This window comes from Hemitrygon akajei, chromosome 7 (assembly GCF_048418815.1).
Source record: "Hemitrygon akajei chromosome 7, sHemAka1.3, whole genome shotgun sequence".
Lineage (NCBI taxonomy): Eukaryota > Metazoa > Chordata > Chondrichthyes > Myliobatiformes > Dasyatidae > Hemitrygon > Hemitrygon akajei.
Genome location: NC_133130.1, coordinates 41033416 through 41055014, shown reverse-complemented (window position 1 = coordinate 41055014; position 21599 = coordinate 41033416). Strand labels below are relative to the sequence as shown.

Here is a 21599-nt window from a genome sequence, read left to right as displayed (position 1 = left end):
GTTTAAAGACTCCATTGGACACATTATATGAACATAAAACATAAAAGCAGGATTACACCATTTAGCCCTTTGCCTTCACTTTTACCTTAGCACCCCCTTTCTGCACCAACTCTTTCCTTGATTCAAGTAGATATCCAAATATTCTATCAGTTTCTGACATAATGCTATTCAGATCATTACTGACAGAACCAACTCTTTGAAGGAATTGACTAAAGAATTGTGCTCTTTCCTCACTGATGCAGGTGTCTGGCAAAGGAGGATGTCATCTCCAGCTAAATGTATATCAGAAAATCAAAGGCAATTGCCCATGACATGATAAATTAGGAAATGATAGAGCATTGTCTGAAGTGTGACTATGACTACCAGCAATAAGTGCAGGTGAAGCGGCTTGCCAACAGTTCTAATGTTGATATCACCCAACTCTGTCAAAAAAGAATTCGCATTTATTATCTCTTATTCAAACTCAGTGTACTGTTATCAGCTGATGCTAAAATTAGTTTGAGGTCTAGTCAGCATACACACAAGTTCTTCCAGACAATCTTGACCCTCTGCAGTTTAGGTGCTAGGAATGTAAAACATATTACTTTGTATGACTCCATTGTATTTGTAGACCATAATGATAACTTTTATGTGAATAATGTATTGGCTGATATCTAAGATGTAAATTCTTTTTGAGTTTAGAAACATTTCCTATCAATATACGAAGCTTTCAGTCAAAAGCTAGTTAATTTTGATAACATACATGATATATTTGGGTAAGATATTTAGCACACCCAACTTGTTTTCCAAAACTCTAGTGAAAACTGTGCCAGCATTCCACAGCATTTACAGATGTAAACTCCTGTTCCAATTTCCAGCAAGTAGGTACTCTTTATTGCAAATTGGGTACTAACCCATTTTACATGTTGTCGGGGAGTGCTTTTCCGGAACCTAATGTTGACCATTTTGATATAATTGACATCTCATATACAGAATTGTTTTATATCATTTGCAAGAAAATTACTATATACCTTGTGTCGGGCGTTTGGGGAATATGCGAATATGGTGTGCTTCATTGTATTGGAAAGTTTTATTTTGAGATGGTGCACGGTCCTAAAAACTCCAGACGAATTTATGATTATAACTCACGTAATCCCAACCTGCCTTTTATTCAAAATTCCGGGTACCTGGTACATTTCAAATGCTGTATTTGACAAAAGTAAACCTGCGGTTTACTCCCTACAAATCAAGCACACAAAATATAATACGCATTTTAAATTTATATGGTTTCACGTGCTGTTTTAAAAACCAGCTTCGTTTTGAGAGCTTTAAGCAATAAATGGAATTTTAATTTTGAGACGGAGTTATGAGCAAGGGCAAAAGTTGGACGGCAAGCGTACTTTAGGATAGACATTTTATAGGAAATAATATCGAGCATGCTTTTATATATTGTCCGTATTTTTCTCCGGTTTAACTTAAGGGCCTGACTATTGAGGAAAATGTGCAATTTTACAATGAATCATATATGAACATCACATACATCTTTTCTATGTATGATTATTTATCATTTGTACGTATAACACTGAAAGCAACTATATCGCCGATTGATGATTTAAGTATTACACGAATCTTTGTATAATTGTGTTACTCTACTCCCGTTTAAAGCACGGCTAAGTTCATATTACTCACCTGTCGTTGAATTGACAGAATTGGTGTGATCTGGAAAAAGGGATAGAAATTCATCACCTTTTCTTTTACCTTCCCGTCCGCTGATTGACTGCAAATCTTGGGCCATTTTCATTTTCTGGGGGAGCAGCCAGATGCTGCAAAACCTTGATCCTCCAGCTCCGAGGAATGCACCTTCTCCACCCCAGTTTGACAAGTTTACCTGGTGGCATCATGACATCATCATGGTCCACCGGGCCCGAACAACCAATCGTCGACCAAGGCTAATGAAAGTGGCTCGAAATAACACCGAATACAGGTTCCTCTATTACAGGCGGGCAGTGGCATGATGCAAAGGCTACTGAAAAGGGCGAATGCTTTAACTCGAATAATTAAAGATCGCTGGTAAACTGGGTGGTATTGGAAAGTCAGGGGAGTCTCTGTGGGTGGTTGTATGCCAGAACTCTGCTGGATAGGCCTGGGCTTTAAACTAAGCATCCTTTTTGTGAAAAGCTAATTCCGCTCTAAGAACCCTGATGTCACGCTCCAGCCCAACGGCATCTACAAAATGAGGAGCTCCAGTGAGACCGAACTGTTTCCCAAAGGAGAAAGAGTAGACATGGGCAAGATTGGAGATTCACTTTCCCTTCCGTGTATGCTATAACTATTAGAATAAGCCGCAAAGTTGTAATCAAGCATGGAATTACCCCGTTTTTCTTCATGAAGAAGAAAACGTATGCTTTCTAAACACGTACGAGTTGTATGGTTCCAGTGAAATGCAGCAATGGACTAGTGATATACACGGCAGGGGAAAATATCTGCATGATATTACTATGAATCATTGCATGTACTCATATGTCCTTATATGGTATTTAGTGACTATTATCTGCGACACCAAGAGACAGCACGTTAAGGATAAAAATGCACATTATGGGTTATCATGTTAAAGCAACTGTGCATTTGTTTTCGATAAGATCACTATAATAATATTTATTTAATACGTTTACGATAGTAATATTTGGTACAGCTTCGGCCATTAATTACGGTGGCAACACCGTAAACGGAAAAAATAAACAAAGGGAGCAAGTTTCATTAACAGTAATTTCATGCTATTGAAGTGTTCTACACCACACACGGAATTCGCAAACAACTTTCCAGCTATAGATTTATCGTCGTTATTTTATCTTTAGATCAAACTATAATTGTTCAAACAAGCTAGAATGAAGACAGATGCTGATAACGTTACTTTAAAATTTAACGACTTGGGCGAGATTCATTAAATTTTTAGATTGCGATAGGACAGGGCCGAAATCGCATTTGAACTTTAATTATAGAGCAATTAATGGGAGAAAATACAGCTAATTGCTTCTGTATAGATATAGAAGATTGCCGTTTAAAAAAATTCGTTAAATATAAATCGATTGAAGGACGAGGAGAATTGCACTATTTGCAATTAACATGGTCTAATCCAACAGCCTGCAGGCAGATCGTGAAGGATGGAGACGAAATATGTTTTAATTGAGATGGTCTTAATGGATTGCATTGGAAAAATGTATGACTAATCAAGCAAGTTATAAGAGCACGAAATTTAAAATGAAGAACGATAAATCTCGAGCCAAACAAAAACTTTGTCTGATCTTAAGATTGATCAAGGTCTGATTGATATCAAGAAAGTTGACGCGTTGACAATAGTTTTGGAACAGTCTTGAGAAAAAAAAGGAAGACTATTCTATATTATGACACGATACTAATGGCCTGGAATAAGTTGCTATAAAATAGAGTTGGACAAAGATTGCTATATTCCCTTAAACATTTACAGCGACGAAAATGGGGGCGGGAATATATAGTGCTGAAGTTCCACACCACCAGGTTCAGGAAAAAGTTATTACCCTTCAAACATCAGGCCCCTGAACTGGCATAGATAACTTCATTCACCTCAGCACTGAACTGATTCCACAATCTATGGACTCACTTTTAAAGACACAATGACTCATGTTCTCAGTATTATTTATTTACTTTTTTTGAATTTGCACATTTTAACTTATTTTGCACATTGGCTGTTTGTCTTTGTATGTAGCTTTTCACTAATTCTATTGTATTTCTTTGCTCTGCTGTGAATGCCCACAGGAAAATCTCAGGGGAGTATATGGTGACATATATGTATTTTGATAATAAAGTTCCTTTGAATTTTGGGGAGTCACCAGCACAGGAAAGGTTGTGGGCAAAATCAGGCAGTCCCGAAGAGTTTTACAGCTCTTGAAGTCATTTGAAGTCTAGTCAAATGTTTTATTAATGTAGGAAGTGTAGCATCCAATTTTGCACAGAAAGGTCCAACATAAAAGCAATGATAAGGATCAAGTAATTATCTTATTAGCTTTGCCATGGATGCTGTGAAAGGAGAAGGGCTAGCAATCCTATCTTGTCAAAATGTTTGAAGACCACCATGCCAGAAAATGCAATTTTGTGAAATTAAATTAAATATTACAAAATTCCTTAATTATAATAATCACATCCTTAAAATGGAAAAAAGTAAAAACAAAAATGCAACTTGTTTGTTTAGATATTTTGACAAATTAAAAGTTCAGCTGTCAATGTGAGATAGTCATAAATTGCTGCGGAATGGAACAGAAGTTTTCAATTTTTTGAGGATGTGACTAAACACATTGACGAAGGAAGAGCAGTAGATGTAGTGTATATGGATTTCAGCAAGGCATTTGATAAGGTACCCCATACAAGGCTTATTGAGAAAGTAAAGAGGCATGGGATCCAAGGAGACATTGCTTTGTGGATCCAGAACTGGCTTGCCCACAGAAGGCAAAGAGTGGTTGTAGACGGGTCATATTCCACATGGAGGTCAGTGACCAGTGTAGTGCCTCAGGGATCTGTTCTGGGACCCTTACTCTTCGTGATTTTTATAAATGACCTGTATGAGGAAGTGGAGAGATGGGTTAGTAAGACTGCTGATGACACAAAGGTTGGAGGTGTTGTGGATAGTGTGGAGGGCTGTCAGAAGTTACAGCAGGATATTGATAGAATGCAAAACTGGGCGAGAAGTGGGAGATCGAGTTCAACCCAGATAAGTGTGAAGTGGTTCATTTTGGTAGGTTAAATATGATGGCAGAATATGGTATTTATGGTAAGAGTATTGGCAGTGTGGAGGATCAGAGGGATCTTGGGGTCTGAGTCCATAGGATGCTTAAAGCAGCTGCACAGTTTGACTCTGTGGTTAAGATGGCATATGGTGTATTGGCCTTCATCAATCACGGAATTGAATTTAGGAGCTGAGAGGTAATGTTGCAGCTATATAGGACCCTGGTCAGAATCCACTTGGAGTACTGTGCTCAGTTCTGGTCGCCTCACTACAGGAAGGATGTGGAAGCCATAGAAAGGGTGCAGAGGAGATTTACAAAGATGTTGCCTGGATTGGGGAGCATGCCTTTTGAAAACAGGTTGAGTGAACTCGGCCTTTTCTCCTTGGAGGGATGGAGAATGAGAGGTGACCTGATAGAGGTGTATAAGACAATGAGAGGCATTGATTGTGTTGATGGTCAGAGGTTTTTTCCCAGGGCTGAAATGGTTGCCACAAGAGGACACAGGTTTAAGGTGCTTGGGAGTAGGTACAGAGGAGATGTCAGGGGTAAGTTTTTTACTCAGAGAGTGGTGAGTGCGTGGAATGGGCTGCTGGCATCGGTGGTGGAGGTGGATATGATAGGGTCTTTTAAGAGACTTTTGGATAGGTACATGGAGCTTAGAAAAATAGAGGGCTATGGGTAAGCCTAGCCTAGTAATTTCTAAGGTAGGGACATGTTCAGCACTACTTTGTGGGCTGACAGGCCTGTATTGTGCTGTAGGTTTTCTATGTTTAAGAAACACTGGCCTATTGAGCCACATTGTCCACTAAGCACCCATCTCCATTAATCCTATTTCTTACTTTCCAGATTCTTGTCAATTCCACCCCCCACAGAAGTTGAGAGGTCAAGTGTTTTATGCTCTATATAATGCCTAAATACAATCTCTGCTAAAGAAAATTGATAGAATGTCTGAAATACAAATATCAACAGAAGTTTTCAACAAGAGATGAGCAATTATTTGAGACTTAGATAACACTGAACAGCAAAGACTTTGCTTCCTGAATGCATTTGGGTTGTTTATCATGAAAATCACCATGAAATTTCCCAATCATGCAAGATTTTTTTAACGCACTCAACTATATTTGTTATTTCAATTCATAATTGATCAGAATCAATTCAGAATAATTGACTGGGATCAGAAGTGGAGAGATTGAGAAATTTCAAGTTCCTGAGTGGCAAGATATCTGAGATATTAACCTGGTCCCAACATATCGATGCAGCTATAAAGAAGGCAAGGCAGTGGCTATATTTCATTAGGAGTATGAAGAGATTTGGATTGCAATCTAAAACACTTGAAAACTTCTGCAGATGGAGAGTATTCTGACTGGTTGCATCGTCGTCTGGTATGGTGGGGGGAGTGTTTTTGCACAGGATTGAAGTAAGCTGCAGAGAGTGTAAAATTAGTCAGCTCCATCATGGGTAGTATCCAAGACATCTTCAAGATGCGTTGCCTCAGAAAGGCGCTGCCAATATTAAGGACCCCCATCACCCAGGACAGGCCCTCTTCTCGTTGTTACCATCAGGAAGGAGATTCAGAATCCCAAAGGCACACACTCAGCAATTCAGGAACAGATTCTTCCCTTCTGCCAACCAATTCCTAAATGGACATTGAACCCATAAACACCACCTCACATTTTCAAAATTATTATTTCTGTTTTACACTATTTATAATATATACTTACGGTAATTCATTTACTCATGTGCTTTTTTCTTTCTATATTATCATGCATTCTACTACTGCTGCTAAGTTAACAGATTTAACAATACATGCCAATGATAATAAACCTGATTCTAATACTGATAATTTAAGTCAATTAAAATGATGCCCACAATGTAACTCTTAACATTTTCTATCCTGTCCATGCATGCCTGGTCATGCTTTGGCAGCACGGATGCTGCATGGCAGGACAAGTTTTAGAAAAGCTATAAAAGGTTCATGCACACACCATTTTCTGCACTGCATTCACATTTATATTGGTATATGATCACATTGATATGCATGTTCTACATGCATAGCAATCTGTGTGCACTCACTATAATAAAGCAATTGTATTTTCAAAAGTGTTTGTGATAGCAAAATGTCTTACCAGTGTTTCAACAATGATACTTCTGTTGTACTTCTGGTGAGTATATGCTTAAATCTCAAAGACGGAGCATGACTCCTCTTATTAAGAAAGCCTATGAGTTCTACTTTGGGTGTGAAATTGCTGATGAAGACAAAGTCTGGACTCCTCACATTTATTGCATTCCCAATTAGACATCTTCCCTGCAAATCTTGGGCTGTCAGTGACAAGCATGGTGAAGGATTTCAGCAGGACATTACAATCATGGAGAGAAGGTATCAGGGCAACTAGAATCCATCAGTGCTGGCTGTTTTTTTTTGTTGAACACTTAAGCAAGAGGCCTCAGACACTGAGTATGAATAAAAATCAGCAACAGTACCTTTTTAGCTTAGTGGAATTATTGCAAAGAGTCAGCACCATTATGTATTTTATGCATTATATTCAATAAAAGTTACTTTCTTGTTTCTCCAGATTCCTATGTGTGTAAGGCTTTAGGTGGTCAATCATAAACACAGGACGATTCTAAATTTGTGTTCAGCACAAGCATTCGATCATAACCCAAAAAATTCTGAGGAAGTAAAACTTATGAAAACATTTTTGTCCAGTGTAATCAGAGAGGCAGTGTGGAATTGCAAAGACAGGTATGCTGGAAGAGCTGGATTCATGCAGGATGGAATGCCGGCAAAATAGTTTCAGGATGGAATTTAAGCTTATGGAACAGGGAGCTTAGAGATTAGGAAAGCTTTTAAGTGGTTCATTATGGAACTGAAAGTGCCATGGATAAGCATTTCATTTACTCATTGGATGAGGTATACATAAATATTGATAATAATGCTAATGTAGAAGTTGACATCATCGCGATCGAGAGGAAGTGGGGTGAGTGAGGATGAATGTGCAGAGTCTGATGTTGCAGCCTGATCAGCCAGAGTCAGCACAGGGATTAAAAGAGATGATGGAGCTGTAGAACTTGGTGTTGGCAAATTGCAAATAAAAGTCATCCACACCTATCAGCGTTAAGCTAAAACAGAGAAAAGAAGGAGCCAAGAGTGTTGAGAATGTTTGGAATTAGCATTACTGGGTTTGAAAGAGAAGTCATTGCTACAGTTTAATTCTGGCCACAAAAGTAATCAACAGGGAGAGATCAGGACTATACGCTCTCTCTCTCTGTTGAGAGGGATCAGGTGTTCTGATACAATATTTTATGAAGTTTATAAGCCTGTCTTTTTAACCTGTGGAAAGGATAATTAGGCCTCTGCAGCACTTAATGCAAATACTATTGTAATAGGTGTACCCACAGGAACCATCAATCAATTCCAATCATACAGATGACTAGTGAAAAATAAGATAGACACCTGTGTCTATTTTAACTGATGGCAAAATCAATAACACAATTACATCCTCTTTGGTACAAAAGTAACTCTAGAAATCATTTTGCTTTTTAAATTATCAATGAGTAGGTGCTTCTCAGAGGATTTTAACCTATAGTATGATTTCAGCAAAATCCATTGCCAGAAGGGCAGGGCGAAGAGTATCTATCCATCCAGGTTCTCACTTCCTTTAAGTATTTCAGGAAATTATAGCAGTGAACTTTGTTCTCAGTCACTTTACAGGGGCAGTATTTGAATCTGCTCTTCTGTACTGGCTTAATCTTCTAAACAGTTTAAATGTATTTCATCCATTATACATCTATTGTTTTGCAAAAGACTCATTTATATTTTAAACCGTAGACTTAAAACATCAACATCCTTTTTAAAATCAGTGAAGTCTCCTTTAAAAATATAAGACCATAAGACATTGGAGCAGAAGTAGGCCATTCGGCCCATTGAGTCTTCTCTGCCATTCAATCATGGGCTGATCCAATTCTTCCATTCCCCTGCCTTCAACCCATTCCCTTTGATGCTCTGACTAATCAAGAACCTATCTATCTATATATGGTCATCCCCTCCATCTTTGCATGATTTTCCCATTTCCACTCTCCCCATGTTCACCTTCAAATCCTAAATCCTTCCCTATTTTTTTCCATTGATACACAAGAGACTAAAACTGGCAGGGAAGCATCAAGCTATCTGCTTAAGAAATACAACAGGTATAGCAGTATCTGTGGAGGGAAAGGAATTGTCAATGCTTTACCTCAAAATCCTGCATATTGACAATTGCATTTTCCTCACAGATGTTGGTGATCCACTGATTTCCTCTAGCAGATTGTTTGTTACCCCATTTTTTCCATAGTATTTCTGAATTCCTTCTTTGTTCTTTTGAACTCTTCCAGACCAAGTGGCATTTGCTGTGACTGTAACTTAACCAGCTCCCCAATCTCATTAATATGATGTTTTTTCCCCCGTCATTCTTCACCATTACGTAAGTAAGTTTGTTGGTGCCAATAAATCATGTAGTGCAATTTTGAAGGAAGTTGTGAGAGATACTGGATTCAGAAGCTAACAAATAATGGATTTTTCTGCTTAAACCAATGAGTTGAAGAAGAGAGGGCAGTCATTATGAGCCAACAGAGGTTCGTCTGACTATCACTGGTGGTTCCTTGTAGCCCCAACTTTTAACAACATGCATCACAAAATCTTGCTTTCCAGATCTGGAGCACTGTGCACAAAACCTAATGATGAAGGATCAATGAAGTCTAGGTTATGGATAGAATTGGGAATATGGATAAATCCAAACAGATAAACACTGATACTTATGTCCTTGATTCTCTCAAGCTCTCGGCTGTATCAGAGGCAATGCACTCATATATAGCTGAGAGTAGAAGAGAACCAAGGACATGAGCAATATTATGTTTAAGGACAAAGCTAGGAACATGGGTAGAACTGGGGTGAACATTGAGAAAATGTCTTCAAAAATGAAATGTCTGAACTAGGTCACAGTGCTCAAATTTCAACCTGAGATTAATTACGAACTGGTGCTTCAAGTAATCAATTGATCAAGCTTTGAAACATTACATAATAACATAAATTCATAATCTGAACTTTAATTGTTATCTTAAATAAACTTAAAACTTTACCAATTGGCACTCAGTGCATGCAACTGCAAAGAAAAGTTTAATGAAAGATCATCCATCCAATATGTTGACTCTGTTGATCTTCCCACAGATGCTGCCTGACCTGCTGAATATTGCCAATATTTTTGGTTTTGGTTCAGATACCCAATATCTGCAATTTACTTATATATTTTGCATATTCATTTGCTCATTTTTTAATGCTAAAATGCTTCTCTAATAACATTACAGTAAGTTAGTAGACTACGCTGAGATTGGTGGTGTGGATAGTATAGAAGACTGGCAAAGGATACTGCAGGCTAGAAATCAGTTGCAAGTTTGTCCTGGACAAATACGAAAAGTTACACTTTGAGGGAGCAAATGTAAAGGGACAATAGAATGTTAATGGGAAAACTCTTGATAGTGTTGATGTGCAGAGGAATATTAGGATTCAAGGTCATAACTCCCTGAAGTGGCTACACTGGTCGATATGGTGGTGAAAAAGGCATATGACTTGCTTTCCCTTACTAGTTGAAGAAATCAGTTCAAGCGTCACAAAGTTATGTTGCAGCTTTATAAAGTTCTAGTTAGGCTGCCTCTGGAGTATTGCATTATAGGAAAGACGTTGAGGCTTAGGACAAGGTGCAGAAGAGGTTTACCAAGATGCTGCCTTGATTAGATGGCATATACATTATAAAGAAATGTTGGACAAACTTGTGATTTTTGTCTGGAGCAGCAAAGTTCTAATAGAGGTTTATAAGATTATGAGATGCATAGAGTAGACAGACAGTATCTCTTCCCCATGGTTGAAATTTCTAATACCAGAGGGCATACATTTAAAGTGAGAAGTGGTAAATCGAGAAGAGATGCATGGGGTAAGTCTTTTACACAGTGAGTAGTGGTTACCTGGAATGAACTGCCAAGGGTGGAGGTGGAGGCAAATGTAATAGAAGCATTCACAAGTCAGTTGGATAGGCACTTGATGTGCAGGAAATTGAATGATACAGTTATTTTGCAGGCAGAAGGGATTAGTTTAGTTGCATATTTGATTACTAATTTAGTTTGGCACAATATCATGGGCCAAAGGACCTGTTCCTTTGCTGTACTGTTCTAATTATAATTCTATACTACTGTTTTTAAATCAAGGTAATCACAAATATCACTGCCCATATTTCCCTATCTCTGTTTAAATTGCTTCTCTAGTTCTTTACTGATCCTCATGGGACATCTACTCAAGCTATGTGGTTAATCTGTGACAATCAAATAAACTGCTGGAAGAACTCAGTGGCTTGAGCTGCATTTGCAGGGGTGGGGTGGGGGGAAAGAATTGTTGATGTTTTGAGTGAAGATCCTACATTAGGACAAATAATGAGAGGGCAGATAGCAAATCTAATGTTAGTTTTTGTGGTTACTTGTGTTTTTTCATCCAATGATATAGAAACTCCAAGTACATTAAATCTATTGAACCACCAGTAGAAAATGCCAAAGTTTTCCATGCATGCTTTCTTTGAGCTAGATGCTTCCACATTTATAATTAACTGCATAAGAAAAAACGTTATTGAATGGGAATCAGTGTAGAATAGATTTGATTTTGCATTTCATCACATTCCTCACTGAACAGGTAAGAGTTAAAGTTCTTTATGAAAAGAAGAGCAAGTAAACAGGAGAAATAAAGAACCACTCTCGCTGTTTTCATTTGACAGTAGATTTTGAAGCTTTTCCCTGGAGTGGTGATAGTGAAGAGGACAACACCTAACAGGCTGAGGTGAGCCACAGAGAATGTGGGGGGGGGGGGGGCTATGACTAAGAACTTGGAAGAAATTCAACACAAGAAGGTGAATTTTAAACTTGTCTTCGTACGTGAGGCCAAGGTAAATCAGAAGGGAAAAGACCAAAGCATGTGTCAGACTTTATATGAATAAAATGCAGGGAACAAAGATCACAGTTTCTTATCCAAGAACATCAGAAGCTCCAAATACATTAAATACTGTAAACTTAACCAACAACAGAAAATGTTGAAGTAGCGAACTGGATTGTGAACACTTCATTGTAAGACCACAGGCATTTAGTAGCAGAGTTATTTCAACATTAGGCCAGTTCTTGTTAATCTTAATTTTATTTTCTAAATTTAAAAACATACTTATAAAAGGTATGGAGATGTAAAGAGGTAAAGAGGTTAATTTCACTTCACTTCTAAAACAGAAATTCTTTCAAATAAAGGGATGGACTTGCATGTCTGTAGGGCTTTTCAGATCCCTTTCAGAATGTCCTGAAGCTTTTGAAATTTACTCATCATTGTAATATAGTAAAGGGATATTATAATTTTCTGTATTCAGTTGTACTCTCAAAAATCTATCACCTAACAAGTGTATCATACTTATGTGCTGTTGAAAAATTATTTTAGATTTTAATACTAAAGACAGTTTATTTAAATAGCAATATGGGATTACAGCTAGAATGCCCAGAGATATACTCTGGCTATCTACCCTTTCTATGGCTCTCATCATTTTATATACCTAGAGTCATAGAGTAGAGTTCATTACCTCTATCATATTACCTCTTGGCCTGACCAACAGTTTATACACTGTAACACTATGTCCCAGCTCTTATACTCAATGCCCTGTTTGGTGACGGAAAGCTTGCCCTAAGCCTGCCTCACCAGCTATGTCTAACTGTGCTGTCACTTTCAGGGAACTATGTACTTGTAGGTCAAGCGCTCTCCGTTCAGAAACTCTCCCCAAGACCCTGCCATTCACCCTGCTTTAACTTTCCCAAAATGCATGAAAGAAACCACAGGATTTATGATGTCAGTACAGTTGACTTTCCAGACAAAATGGATCCCCAGGATATTGATATTAGGGAATGGTAACGTCATTGTAAATTAAGGCCTGGAAAGTGGGTAGATAAAGCACTCTCTTGTTCAGGAGAATAAAAACCTTCTCTTGTAAAATAATGTCTTTACACTGATTAACAATTATACTAGTTAGTTAGTTTCTAATGTTACTCATTCTATTTTACACTAGTCTTGCTGAGAACTTCTCCACTCTTGAATACAACTCCGTCCGTCTTAAGCGCTTGGACTTTTCACTGTTGTTTCATTCTGTCTTCAGTGTTGACATTACCGTGCTCCACGTCGATGTAATCGATGTGCTTCAAGATCTCCTCGATCTGCAAAATTCAAAACGGATTCGCAGTTAACTGACAGATGGTGTTTCGGTGCCGTTCGCGATTTCGCATTGATCGGGGTTTAAGTTTACTGAGTTCACCTCAGTGTTTATAATTATTGCACTGGACAAGGTAGTATAACCGGCCCATGTATATCCCTTCAGAGATACAACGATCCTTCAGAGATTTATTGAAGACAAGTAATATCCTCGAACAGCGGGAAGGTGTGTATTTATCTCGTACCGTCGACAAAAGCTGCAGCAGTTAACAATCGAGCACCTTTTCACTGTATCCAGTTAAGAGCTTCTGTACCCGCCGTGTTCTAGGCTTGCATTTTGATCGTTAACGACTGATATTGCTCGGAGGTCGTTCACGAAGGAAGAAGATTTCATTTGAAAGTTTATGGTAGATTTTTAAGAAATGTAGAATGTTTGTTTCAGACACACTTCCTTCAGTTTTCTGTTTCCAGTTATTCCTGACAATTATCACTCATTCAGATAATTGCTTCCATTTTCGGCACAACGCAATAATGCTACTCTCTGACAAGTGTCTGAACCTGCAGCTCTTTCCCTAACTTCCAGCAAATAAATACCAGCTTCCTTCAGTAGGATATTTGGGGAGGCGGGGAAGCGGTTGAACGTATTTAAGCAGCAAAATACAATAAAAGGCTTAACATATTCCAAGGTTTTGTTCTCAGTACAGTTTATTTATAGTATTAAATATTCAATGCACGTCGACGCATTTAAGAGTAATATTGAAGGCTCGTTGAGGGAAGACTTTCCATGGGAATATTTTCAACATAGTTTTTACATCAGCAGAACTGATTGGGAGTATTTTGTATGTTGCATTTCTGAAAACATACAAAGGTCATCAATTTTAATCTATTTTTGTGTTCAGTGAGGTAATTATTAAGCCCTCTTGAATAATTTTCATTCAATATCAATTCAATTACGTATTCTGGAACAGCTTCTTCCTCTCTGCTATCAGATTTCTGATTGGACATTGAACCTCATGACTTTTCTCTCTCTTTTTGCATTACTTACTTAATTTAACTCTTTTACCGTAATATACAGTTTATATTATTAGCCATTGCGCTGTACTGCTGCCACCCAGCATCCTCTTTGACTTTCACCCATCAGGCAGGAGACTCAGATGCACAATTACAAGAACGGTCAGGATGGGAAACAACTTCTTCCTCGGGTCATTAGGCTCCTAAATACCCTGTCGCATCGCCTTCGAAATGCCACTGGTTAATCTGTTCCGCACCTTACAATAGTTAATTTATGCACTTTAGTTTGGTATTTATGCGTGATTTGTCTGTAAATTTTATCCTTAACCTCATAAGTTGCTGTGCGCTTGTGTACTACTGTGCTTTACACCCGTGTTCGGAGAAACGTGTCGTTTCCATATACATGATATGGTTATAGACATGTGCATAGTTAAATGATAATTAACTTAACTTGACATACGCCAGAGATATTAAACCTGATTCTGAATTCTGCATCACCAGGAAGGTATTTCTGCACACCAGCCTATTGCAGTGGCATTAACAGGAGGATGTACCGTCCTTTTCGAGCCGAATTCCTCTGTCCTGCAGAACTCACCTTGGACAAGAAGTTTTTCAGGAACTGAAGCTTCAGAGCTTTGCCAGCATTTAGCACTGGGAAAGCGGTCAGAAGTAATTGCAGTCAGCTGAAAACTATAGTAGGTCAGTTCAATATCCCTTCACTCAACTCGCCATCGTAAAGCAAACCTAGTGGGGCCATAATAATCTTTAATACAAAATGGTGTATGACTTCAAATCCAGTAAGGAATTAGCTGTTTGTTTCCCCTCCCATCACCCACCTAAACAGACCCTTTCAGTCGAAGTTTGCAATATTAGCGTCAAAGATAAGCAATGATCATTATCTTTATGTGCCGCGTTGTGTGACGTGTGCGATCGCGGTCTCGGACCAATATTGTTCTTGACGATTTTATTTTTTACAGAAGTGGTTTGCCTTGATGGGGAGGTGGCTCAGCAGGTGCGGCGCCTTGCCCAGGGTGACCTGCAGTCTGGCGCAGGGAGGGAGAACATTCTTGGGTGGAGACACACACTGCATCTCCACCCTGCCACCCAAAAAATAACGAATATCATGTTTAAAATTCAAGAAAGATTAATTAGAGGACATTAGAACATTGAATTTTACAAGATCCTGCAAGTAAGTTTGAATAATTGTTAGTCCCTTTTCTCCCTCTGCTAAGATAACAGCTTGTCTGAGTTGGAGACCAAAACCAAGTAAAGGGGTTGGAACAGAAATAAAATATTGCAGATGTTGAAAGTTTGCATTAAAGCAAAGTAAAAGCTGAAGATAGCTAAACAGGTCAGTCAGAATCAATGTTTCAGTTTTCATTAGACCATAAAACATAGGAATAAAATTAGACCATTTGGCTCATTAAGTCTGCTCTACCATTCGATCATGGCTGATTTGTTTTCCCTCTCAACCCCATTCTCCTGCCTTATTTCCACAAGTTTTGACTCTCTTACTAATCAAGAATATATCAAACTCTGATTTAAATATATTCAATGACAATCCTCTGGCTGAAGAAGTTCCTACCCATTGCCATTCTAAATGGACACGCTCTGTTCTGAGGTTGTACCCTCTGGTCCTAAACTCTCCTATTGGAAACAGCCTCTCCACACCCAGTCTATCTAGGCCTTTCAATATTCAGTAGATTTTAATGATATTCTCCCCTCCCCAATTTTTATAATCCCCTGTGAGTACAGGCCAAGAGCAATCAAGCGCATGCTAGAATGTTCTTGTGCACATACAACAAATAACTTCAGCAACTGACTTCAGCTACCAGTCTTCTGTGAATTGTGGATTAAATCTAAAATGCAGCTCTGAACAATGGTGTTACAAAGACCGAGTGAACCCAAATGCAGGACACTACCACGGAGACAGAGTTAGGATGCAGACGAAGGCATGAGCGTGGCTGGGCTGAACGTCAAATGAGGATGATCGCAAAGGCAGGCAGCAGGCAAAACTTCTCGACACGGAGAGGCAGAGTTACACAGGCAAGCCTCAGTACTGAAACAAAATTTAGAATACACAATCCTAAGCGGCTGGGAATATGAATTACCAAACTGGCTGAAACAGCGATCTGGCGATAAGTGGATGCAAAGCCAAGGTATTTATGCTGCAGATTTGGATGAGAATCAGGTGCCGCAATCAAGGAGCCTGGGAGAACACGGGGAAAAGGGAATTCAGAGAATATGAGGAATTAACGGTTGGGACTGTGACAAGTGGATTCCTAAGAACCATGAACCAAGTCAATTGGAAGACCAGGCAACACAGATTTAAATTTGTTATTTGTGTGTATTTGGGTGTTTGCAGTATGGGTGTGAAAAGAGTGAAAAGGGAGGTGTGAAGGTGCTGTGTAGTTCAAAGGAAGCTTGTAAATATGGAATTGTCTTGAACTTTTTTATATCTTTAGCATATAAAATATGTAGTGCTGGGTCAAGCAGATCTCTGTCTCTCTCTCACACACAAACATACACACACACACTCTCTCACACACATACACACACTCTCTCTCTCACACACACTCTCTCGCACACAGCCATACACACACTCTCTCTCTCACACACACTTTCTCTCACGTGACTCCGAAAGGCTGCCAGCTTATTTGTGAGTGTGTGTATCAAGTAAAGGCTACTTTTCATATCTACCAGCTACATCTGAAATTCAAATCTGAGGGTTGTTTGCTATGGAAATGAATGTTTGCTATACTGTATACCGTAACTCCAGAATACACCCTCACAACGTGCCTGTGTTAATAGTGAATCAAGAGGAGATGTTATTTCCAAGCCATACTGACTGGTCTCGCAATGAGCTAGTCAAGGATCCAAAGATTCAAAAGTTCAATGAAAACTTATTATCAAAGAATCTCTACAGAATACAACTCTGAGATTCGTCCTCCTGCAGGCAGCCACAAAGCAAAGAAACACCATGAACCTGTTCAAGAAAACAACAAACACCCAACGCACGAGAAAAGAACAATTACACAAACAGCAAAAAGCGAGCGAGCAAGCAGTACATAGAAAATCAAACATCAAATCAGGAGTCCAGTATTATTCCGTCTAGTTCAGTTCAGTGCCACACAACGAGCCCACTGCTGGCTGCATGATAAGCACCCCAGTCCACATCAATCAAACCACTCAAAAACGGCAAAAAAATTCCAGAGAGCAGTACGGAGACCAATATTTTGAAGTGGTTGTGTTTTTGTTGCTACAGATGAATTATCCCAGAGTTCTTTTTTAACTTCATTATCTTCATTTTCCCTGAACTAAAATTTGTGTAAAATGCTGGAAATATCCTGAGGCTCATTCCTGCTGTTCTGCCCATCTGTGCATCACCTCAGCTTTCCATTAATCTTTAGCACAGAAGTTCAACAATCTATATCCCACACAATGCAATTCACTCCTGAACATATGTGCTTTCCCACTTCTCTTTTAAAAACCCTTCAAGATCCACTGCCAATTATTCAGTCAGTCATTTTAATCCCTCCCTTCCTGGTTTAGAGTCAGCTTTCATTTTGCCTATTTGTGAACCATTTTGAGATAATCTTTACCTTAAAAACATTGTATAGACGTACATTGTTGGTGTTATTTTAGTCTTATGACTGCTTCTTGTTCAATTTTCTTAAAGAGATTCCATTCAATTTAATTTGTTTATGTTTCACACACGGAAACATACTGTCAATGCAGACTTTGCAATAATTAATTGATATTGTAGCTGGTTAAATGTGATACTAGTTGGTAATCCTTAACAGGTCTAGAGTGGAACCTATTGGTCAATAATGACAGGTTATAGACAAGATAGTGAAGTTAAAGCCAAGATCAGATCACCTTTGATCTTACTAAATTGTGAAGTAGATTTGAGAAGCCATTTGGCCTACTCCTGCTCATGTTTCTTCTGTTTCTTCTGTTGTCATTTTCAATATTTCTCTTTTGTATTTGTGGTAGAAATCCTCAGACCTGTTTAATTTCATGAAATCAGTGATACATTTGATTTTCACTCTGTCCCTCATAAAGTGGCCAATGAGGTATGTTCGTAGTTTTCTACTGCTGTAGCCCATCCAGTTTAAGGATCGATGTGTTGTGCATTCAGAGATGCTCTTCTGCACATCACTGTTGTAACGCGTGGTTATTTGAGTGACTGTTGCCTTCCTGTCAGCTTGAATCAGTCTGCCGATTCTCCTCTGTGCTCTCTCATTAATAGCGCATTTTTGCCCATAGAACTTTGACTCACTAGATGTTACTTGCTTTTCTCATGATTCTCTGTAAACTCTAGAGACAGTTTGTGTGTGAAAATCGCAAGAGAGCAGCAGTTTCTGAGATACTCAGTCCACCCTGTCTGGCACTGATCACTCCACGGTCAAAGTCACTTAAATCACATTTTTACCCCATTCTGATGTTTGGTCTGAACAACAACTGAAACTCTTGACCATTTCGGCATATACATTGAGTTGCTGCCATATGATAGGGTGATCAGAGATTTGCAATGCACAGGTGTACCTAATAAAGTGACCACTGAGTGTAAATCAGTCTAGGATTTTTTTTCCTGTTTATATCACAGAAATATAAAATAATATTACTACCAGAAAATAATTTTCAGTGCATTACAGTTGTGTTGGAACTAATATTCACAGGCTGGATAGTGGAACAAGGTTATAGTACACCAATGGCTACTGGTGACATTATACAGCCAAATGACTTTATATTCAGATTCAGAGTCAGATTTAGATTAGTGCATTTTTTGACTATACACCAAGTTATAATAAATACAACATTAAATATGCACACCCACAGAACGGTGCAAAGATTGTTGTGCAATTAGAAATAGTTCTAAAAGAAATGCCAAAGTGACAATAACAGAATAACTGAGAGAGATAGAATATGGCAGCAGCACATGGACAGCAATATGATTGATTTAGAAGTCTCATAGCAGTGGAAAAAGCCATTCTTAAGTCTGGACATCCAGACTTACAAGCTCCTGTACCTTCTCCCAGAAGGTAGAAAAAGAAAGGGATTGGCCAGGGTAGCATCAGCCCCCTTGAAGCATATCACTGTGAAGATGGACTGGATGGAGGGAAGTAACAAACCACACCCCTCACAGCTCAGCAGTCCAGAGCAGAGAAGTTGTCATACCAGGCTGAGATGCAGCCCATCAGGATACTTTCTATAGTGCATCTCTAGAAGTTCAAAGGAACCTTCATGGGCATGCAAATCTTCTCAGCCACCTGAGAGAAAAAATGTATCATTGCATCAGTGTGGAGTGACCAGGTGAGGTTGTCGGTGATATGGATGCCTTAATACAAGTCAGTTTTCACAGAGAATTCAAAAACTTCCCAGGATAAACTCAGTGGGGGTTCCTTGTCCTCCATTTTCAGTGCCAAAGCCATTTGTGACAGGTCAACATTTTTAAATTGCTGGAAAACTTAAAAATGCCAGCGTTATGTGTGGCTGAACTGAGCAGATGAGTAATAAATCCCATGTTTCTGTTTCATTTTTATATTTCTTTTCTATTAGCAGAAGGCATTTCAAAAACGATGAGTCATATCTGCCTGGACAAATCACAGAATGAGTTTTACAAACAAATCAAACATGTGCTTCGAGTATTGCTTCTCCTAATTGGGATAATTGATAGTTGAGTGGATTGTACCTGCTGATTTCTCACTTAGCTGTTTACTCAATAATCCTGTTTCCACATTGGATTATGTTTCACACTTGCCTGCACTTACACTCCCTTCTTCCCCTGTGTGTAGCTGAAGATATATTTTAAGACCTTCTTGACACCATGAAAATGATTCCTTTCATGTGGTGGCTTACTAACAAATTTTAGCATCATCAGAATTCACAGAACTTCTCGCTAGGCTGAACTCTTGTACAATGGCAATTCTATCTGCAAAATTATGATTAATTCTGTAAATAAACATTACATATTTTTCAGATCAATCTTTTGGCTGCCTTTGTGTTATTGGTGAAGTATTGAGGTGTGGTCCAACCCTGGACTATCAGCTCTATAGAACATGCAGGTAATTAGCTTATTATTGTCACATGCATTGGGATGCACTGAAAAGCTTTCATTTCGAGTCAGAGTCTAAATAGGCCCTTCAGCCCATGGTGCCAACAAGTTTCATCTTATTTGCTAGCAAATGGCCCACATCTCTCTAAGCCTCTCATATCCATGTACTTATCTGAATTTCCTTCAAATGTTGTTATTGCACCTGCCTCAACCTGTTTGTCTGGCAGCCGACCCCATATACACACCATCCTCAGTATGAAGAAGTTGCCCTTCAGATCCCTCAAACCTTTCACCTCTCACCTCTCATTTTAAACCTATACCCTCTAGCTTTTAATTCCCTTTCCTTAGGAAAAAGACTGTGTTGGTTCACCCTGTCTGTGATCCTTGTGATTTTATAAGGTTCTATAATGTTACCCCTCAAACTCCTGTACTTCAAGGAATGAAGTCCTAACCTGTCCAACCTTCCCTGTAACTCCTGGCAATCTTCCCTATAAGTCCGGGCAGCCTCCCTGTGAATCTTCGCGGTTTAATTATGTCCTATAACAGGGTGACCAAAACTATATACAACACTCTATACAAAACTGAAAAAACGTCTATAGTCCAAATCCAACATGCAGAACATTCTCCAGGCAAAGTGGTAGGTCTTTCTCTCTCTGTAGCCAAGCGATCTCAGCAGTGATAAAAAGGCAGTTTCCCCTCTCCGTAGCAGAGCGATCTCGCCTAGGATAAAAAGGTAGGCAGGCAGTGTTCACTATCTGCATTCATCTCAATGTTTCAATCTCCCTCATTGCTTTAATTGGTGAATGATAGAAGTTTTAATCAGCAAAATGTGTTCAAACGTTGGCTGGTGCCTGCCATGAAGTTACCGTACACTGCCTCTACCTCCTGGAATCGTCTCGGAGACAGTAGAGCACTGAAACACCCAGATGATCTCCAAATTCCAAACCACAGGCTCCAGCAGTTCCAGAATCACATGCAAGATGAAAAACAAATGTAATAGACATAAAAGAAGTGACATATATGGTTTCATGATATGGTTATTAGGTATGTCCTGTACCTAATAAAGTGGCCACTGATATTCTTCTGCTGCTGTAGCCGCTCCGGTTTAAAGGTCAAGGTGTTGTATGTTCAGAGATGCTCTTCTGCACACCATTGGAACCTGTGGTTATTTGAGTTAGAATCGCCTTCCTGACAACTTGAAGTGATCAGGCCATTCTCCTCTGACCTCTCTCATTAACAAGGCATTGTCACCCAAAGAACTGCTGCTTAGTGGATGTTTTTATTTGTCTTTCACATCATTTTCTGTAAACTCTAGAGACAGCTGTGCATGAAAATCCCAGGAGATCGGCAATTTCCCAGGAAAATCATTTAGGTCATATTTCTTCCCCATACTGATGTTTAGTCTGAATAGCAATTGAACCTCTTGACCATGTCTGCATGCATTGAGTTGCTGTCATATGATTGGCTGTTTAAATATTTGCATTAAAGAGCAGGTGTACTTAATAAAGTGGCCACTGAGTGTGATGACCTTTGATATCCCAGT

The 21599-nt window shown here is 38.9% G+C and overlaps 1 protein-coding gene across 2 annotated transcripts in view; it reads right to left on the bottom strand.

The window, feature by feature from the left end:
* Nucleotides 1-21599, bottom strand: part of prop1 (PROP paired-like homeobox 1) — a 106689-nt gene that overhangs the window by 13918 nt on the left and 71172 nt on the right. Inside the window, exon 2 of one of the 2 annotated variants that reach the window (XM_073050153.1) lies at nucleotides 12947-12992. In XM_073050153.1, the coding sequence (XP_072906254.1) occupies nucleotides 12947-12992 (46 nt within the window). Of the gene's footprint in view, nucleotides 1-1737; nucleotides 1821-12946; nucleotides 12993-21599 lie in introns of those variants that run through there. The other variant, XM_073050154.1, reaches the window with a different exon arrangement.